General features: G+C 43.5%; 1 protein-coding gene across 1 annotated transcript; it reads right to left on the reverse strand.

The window, feature by feature from the left end:
• Window positions 1-1621: 1621 nt before the first annotated feature.
• Window positions 1622-5366, reverse strand: LOC117761589 (potassium voltage-gated channel subfamily A member 3). The gene has a single exon (XM_034585612.1). It carries the CDS (start codon window positions 4658-4660, stop codon window positions 3122-3124), a length of 1539 nt encoding a protein of 512 aa, XP_034441503.1. The 5' UTR covers window positions 4661-5366; the 3' UTR covers window positions 1622-3121.
• Between the last annotated feature and the right edge of the window lie 888 nt (window positions 5367-6254).

Below are 6254 nucleotides of genomic sequence, written 5' to 3' on the forward strand. Positions count from 1 at the left end.
TCCTTCATCACTGGCATGTAAAACATAATAATATTACAACAACGGCCATTATAATTCTTCAGTATGCACTTTTTGGAATTTTCTCTGAACTAAATAAAACCCAATACATAAGTAAGTAATGAAGCTGTAACCCCTGCATATATAAATATTTAGCAAACACTCGTCAGATGCAATCAAATACAATGGCCATAAATTATACTTTTATGACGCGTACGATATTCCGTTTTTGTTGACACTGTAATGGAGGCATAAATTAAATGTGTCTGTTTTGCAATAAAGTCCTAGTTAGTGGTGTAATGGCACTGGACTACATCACATGCAGAGGTGTTTCTACTATTCTGCCCCCTCGTGTAAGCGAGTGGGAAAGACACCAAAATGAATTAGAAACACCTCACAACATATGAGGTTGTCCAGTCCTTTAATTATGCCTTAAAAAAATATTAATATATCACTGAATCTACACAGTTAGGATAAGAAGAATGCAAATTACTTTGTTAAGGTTGAAATTATGGCAGAGCTGTTAATTGGATTACATTAAATCATATAAAAAATCATTAAAGTTGCTTAATGTTGGCCAGAAATCGAAAGTGTGTTTGTGGTCAGTACCACAGAGAGCTTTCACTCCCCGTTGACCTCTTATAAACAAACTATTCTAAATCTCCAAAAAGAGAAATCAAAATTGACTCAAATAGAAATTAAACACATTGATTTAACAACCTTCAGAGATTAAACAACCTGCCTTGTGGCAAATTTTTGACATAAGCAATTCTCATTCATCTTCTTTTAACTGTACACAACATTTATGTCCTGCTGTTTATAAGCAGTATACACACATTTAGTAAATGGCTCACTATAGTTTAGGTGGATGTACTATGAGTTTTTAATATTCTACAGTTTGTCAACAGTTATAACTTATTTAATGTTTTTTCATTCATAATCAGTTATGTAGCAGCATTGGGGCCCACGGGGGGAGTTATAGCTGTTGACAAATACATGACATAAACATGTTTATCTATTTGTGTTCAAATAAATTATAGTGTTTTTATTGCTATTAATTTTAGAAGAATAAGAAGGAATTAAATATCAATGTAACTCAACATTTGACTCCTGTCCGACAGTAATAACTCAGGTGATCCACTAGAGGTCAGCACTGAGCTATTTTCAGAGATGAAACCTCTGTGTGGGTTCAACAACAACAACAACAACAACACAGTTCAGCATGAAATCAAGAATAATTAAACCTATTGATAAGCAGCTTTACATAAACACTTTCTACTCTTGAATTGTTTTTATTGGTTTCTAAGTCTTAATTATAGGCTTAATTTAAAAATAAATAATGTATTGGCAGGTCTAGTAGTAGATTAAACAATCATCTACATTTAATTAATTAACGTTATTAAACAATTTTAAGCAGAAAAGGCCTGGTTCTCGTGTCCAGGCCGGTCCACTGTGAACGCTGCTGCTTTTCTCTGCAAACAGAATATCTTTGGGTTTTTAAGCTGCAAGTCAAACAAAACCCAAACATCCAAAGATACCAAATTGTATTCTGGGAAAAAAATAACCAGCCATTTGTTACAATTCTGTGAAAATATATTTTTAGAATTTGAGAATAATTACTATTTTGCCATTTGCTGCAGCTGCGGCTCAGATGGAGTTCGGAGAAGCTCTCATACATATTCATGTTGCGAAACACGGGACAACACGCAGCCCAGTAATTAATTTCAGCGGCCTCCTTTGAGTTTCACATGTTTGTTTGTTTGTTTGTGTCACTTTGTGCTACAAAGAACACAAGCGAGCGTGTGCCTGGGGGGGGGGGATGAAAGGTAGCTGACGTCAGACCTAGTTGGCATGCCAACTCAGAGAATGGAGCTCACGTCTGAAAATCAGAGGCCGCCAAGGTGGTGAAAGGAAACAAAAGGTGAGGCTGCACTGATACAAGAGCTTTTTTTTATGATATTCATATTGATATGTATCAAACAACACACTGCCTGAAGCTGAGTTAGCTTCACCTGTCAAAGGACAAAGAGTATTGGTACTGACCCCTCCACACGTATGAAAACTGATAAAGTCTGCACATGTTGGAAAATATTTTAAAAAGTCATACATCCACAGCTGCCACGTGAAGGACAAACAGGTGATAGGGGAGGAGGTAATGAACAACAGCAGGAAAGTCTCCCGACAAAATGCCATGGCAACGTTAGAGGGGGGGGGTTACCCGGGAAACCACCGTCGTCATGGAGACTGCATCACAAGGGGGGCGGGACGATGATCCACAGTGTTTGCATCCTGTCACCACGTGACCTCACACACACACACACACACACACACACACACACACACACACACACACGGTTATTCACAACGTTTGTTGTTCCCTGAATTTTACACTGACATGAGGCTGATAATGACATTCTGAGTCGGTACCAGATAACTTAACTCGTTTTATTTAATATAAGCTATATGGGCAGTTCTGAGTTAAAAACCACAACTTTTACGTAAAGCTTGACGTGTTATTGGTGATACGCGTTTCCATCTACACCACCGTGCGGTTTGTTACCTGAATAATGATCTGCACAAGACTCAGACTCCAACATGTCGACAGGTTATGATATTAAATATAACCTAAACAGGCTTTTTGGCTATGTAAATTGCCATATAGTCTATTCTTTCGCATTATACTGGACAATGAAACTTTTTCTTTCCACGAAGCACAAGACGTAGTTTTTGGACTCATGGGTGAGATGCAGTAATAGTGTAGTAATGGTCTACACGTGTATCCCAGTCATAAACACAGATATGTTGGCATCTTCACTGGAGAAATATCAGTTTTAACAAGCAGCTAAACATGTTCATTAAATATGTTTTTAATTGGACCCAAATTAATACGTTTTACAGTGCAGATGACTTTTGAATACTTCTCAATCTCTTAGAAATACTAAAGACACGCGGATATACACTGGAGATATTATTTCTCACGTGTGTAAATTTAAAGATAAACGACAAGATGCTTGTTAAAAGGGACATTTGGCAACGTGCATCCACAGATATCGACAGACACATTACGACTGGCTATGTTAAAAAAATAAAATCAGTATTTATAGATTTCCCCTTCGTGCCTCATTTACACGTCCGTGAAGATCTTTTTGATGTTCATGCAGTTCTGCTTGTTCTCGGTGCTGAGGTTGGGCTGTTTGATGCCCTCCTCTATCACCATGTACTCGGACTTGCTGAGGGACGAGGAGATGCACGACCTCCTCAGCTCCTCCACGGGGAGGTGCTCGCAGCTGACAGTGTTGTATTGTGGCATCTCCTCTCCGTCCGTCTCCCGGTGGTAAAAGTAGTTGAAGTTGGACACAATCACGGGCACGGGTAAGGCAATGGTCAGCACGCCCGCTATTGCGCACAGAGACCCCACTATCTTCCCACCGATGGTCACCGGATGCATGTCCCCGTATCCCACCGTGGTCATGGTGACCACTGCCCACCAGAACGCGTCCGGGATGCTGGTGAAGCTGGACGAGGGGTCGTCCGCTTCTGCGAAGTAAACCGCGCTGGAGAAGAGGATAACTCCGATGAAAAGGAAAAAGATCAACAAGCCGAGCTCCCTCATGCTGGCTTTGAGAGTCTGACCCAGAATCTGAAGTCCCTTGGAGTGTCGGGACAGCTTGAAGATGCGAAAGACCCGCACCAGTCGGATGACCCTCAGGATGGCGAGGGACATCGCCTGCTGGCCGCTGTTGGTTTGCTGCTCGGCCAGCTCCGTCCCCAGGGTGATAAAGTAGGGGATTATGGCGACGATGTCAATGATGTTCATGATGTTTTTGGAGAAGGTAGCTTTGCTGGGACAGGAGAAGAATCTCACCAGCAACTCGAAGGAGAACCAGATGATGCACAGGGTCTCTATCACAAAGAAGGGGTCTGTGAACGGGCTTGGCACGTAGGGTGCTGTGCCATTGACCGTGGGTGCCACTGTGGCTCGATCCTTCTCATCCCGAAATTCCGGGAGAGTCTCCATGCAGAAGATGACGATAGAAATCAGAATAACGAGCACTGAGACGATGGCGATCCCTCTGGCCGGCCCCGAGCTTTCAGGATACTCAAACAAAAGCCAAACCTGCTTTTGGAATTCATTTTTGGGCAAAATGCGCTCGTCTTCTTTTATAAACCCTTCATCCTCCCTGAATTTATCCATGGTCTCCTCCCCCAGCTGATAAAACCTGATCTCCTCGGAGAAAATATCAATGGGCACGTTGACAGGTCTCCGTATGCGCCCCCCTGACTGGTAGAAGTACAGGATGGCATCAAAGCTGGGTCTGTTCCTGTCGAAGAAGTACTCATTCCTCAGTGGGTCAAAGTAGCGCATCCTCTTCCTCGGGTCCCCCAGCAGCGTGTCTGGGAACTGGTTGAAAGTTTTAAGTTGCGTCTCGAAGCGTAAACCCGAGATGTTGACCACCACCCTCTCGCAGCATCCCTGGCGGCCGCGCTCGTATCGATCCACGGTCAGGTGAGGCACCGGGTGCACGGCGGACTCCTCCAGCATGTTCTCCACCGTCATGACGCCCTTCTCCACTGAGGCATAACCCCGGCTGTCGGACGCACTGTGGCCCCTGGTCCCGGCAGACGAGGGCGACTGGATCGCTCCAGAGGTCCTCTCATCCATACAGGTGGTTCTCGGTGTGGGGGGGCAGAGGGCGCCACGCCTCTCTCAGCCAAAGCATGCAGCCCTGGAGAGCCGAGGCAGACGCCACTTAACATCTCTTGTAACCATCACCTCTCTGCATCTGTGCGTAACCGCACACTGAGGCGCTGCGCTCTCCTCTGCCTTTTTCTCTCCTCCACCCAAACACGTCGACACCCGCCCACGGCGCGCATATGTCTGACATACGTCCACCAGCCGTCCAATCGGAACTTAACTTGGCACTTAATGGCGAGCACGCACCTCCATTCAAGTGTGATGGCACAACAACGACAACAACAACAACAACAAGAATCACCTGTTTGATCCAAGTCACATTATTTCCCACTGTGGAGCTCGTGCTCATTCACCCCTGCATTGGGAATGAAAACAGATAAGAACTGTTGCCTTTTGTCAATAATCACAAACCAACAAACGTCAGCAATAAAAGCCCACGTATCAATATCATCTCTTCATTCCAAGCATGGCAATGTTTACATCCAACACTTTTTTCTAGTCACTCCTTCTTCCTCTTCCCCAGAGAAATCCAGCTCGTTAACATGTTTTATTTGATCGCTTGTTATGTTGGTGTTAATATATTCACTGCCCAGAATGAAGCTGGATATCTAATCGCTCGCTCTTTTTTTTTATTGTGCGTCTTATTTCTTGTTGAAGGGGTTATTGCTCTCCGTGGTGCTGAAAACAAGCGCGCACCGCGGTTTGTGAATCAATGCGCGCGCTCTCTCCTCAGCAGATGAGGGTTGAATCAGGCTCGTGTGAGTACAGACAAGATGCAGAAATTGGGAACATTACGCAGGAGCAGCCACGGCTTCTCAATATGAGGCGATAGAAGCGTCTCAAAAACAGCGTCTCCTGTTTTATCCTCTGCTCCAGCTGCGACAATTAATGAAGCTAAATCGACATTTAGTGATTCACTTACTGACAGGCTGTATTTAAAAGGCGTCTGTCACCGTCTGTGGTTTCTGCAGCACGTGTGCTCAATGTGTTTTGTTTTTATTGGGCCACTCAGGGTTTTAATTTCAACATATGATTCCCCGAGGAGACGCCCCCTGAGCCTCTCTTCTATCCAAATATGGCAACGTCTACTACACTCAACTGTAAACATATTCAGAAAATCCTCTTACAGCGGATGATACTGGTCTTAAAAAAAAAGAAAAAGACAACCTATTGACCTCTTTTGCAGCTGCCTGAAAAAAATAAAGTTCCAGGGCATGGGAAAACCTCTCACCACCAGGGATACTGCAGCTACATGTAGCAGGATAATAAAATTGACAAGGTAGGTAATAAATTAGAGTTTATTTTAGCCTGATTTCATTTATCGGTTTCACTGGAATCTCCTGGTTAGACGTCTTCCATTTCACCAGGGAGTTGAAAGCTCCACAGAGACTTCATGGTTTAGAAATACTGAGGTCAGCCACATGCAGCCTCCTAAGAAAGTTTTAAATGCCATCAAATCATTGTAAAATTAATTATTTCACGTTTTAGAGCAATATTCTTCACAAGTCTCTCGCCAAACAATGATCTGAATGATTCAACTCAACAAAAAACCCTTCAAAGA

Source organism: Hippoglossus hippoglossus, chromosome 5 (assembly GCF_009819705.1).
Source record: "Hippoglossus hippoglossus isolate fHipHip1 chromosome 5, fHipHip1.pri, whole genome shotgun sequence".
In the NCBI taxonomy this organism is placed as follows: domain Eukaryota; kingdom Metazoa; phylum Chordata; class Actinopteri; order Pleuronectiformes; family Pleuronectidae; genus Hippoglossus; species Hippoglossus hippoglossus.

Bases quoted from the DNA above. Each gene is read 5' to 3' on its own strand.
- LOC117761589 (XM_034585612.1), bottom strand. From the start codon at position 4,660: ATGGATGAGAGGACCTCTGGAGCGATCCAGTCGCCCTCGTCTGCCGGG.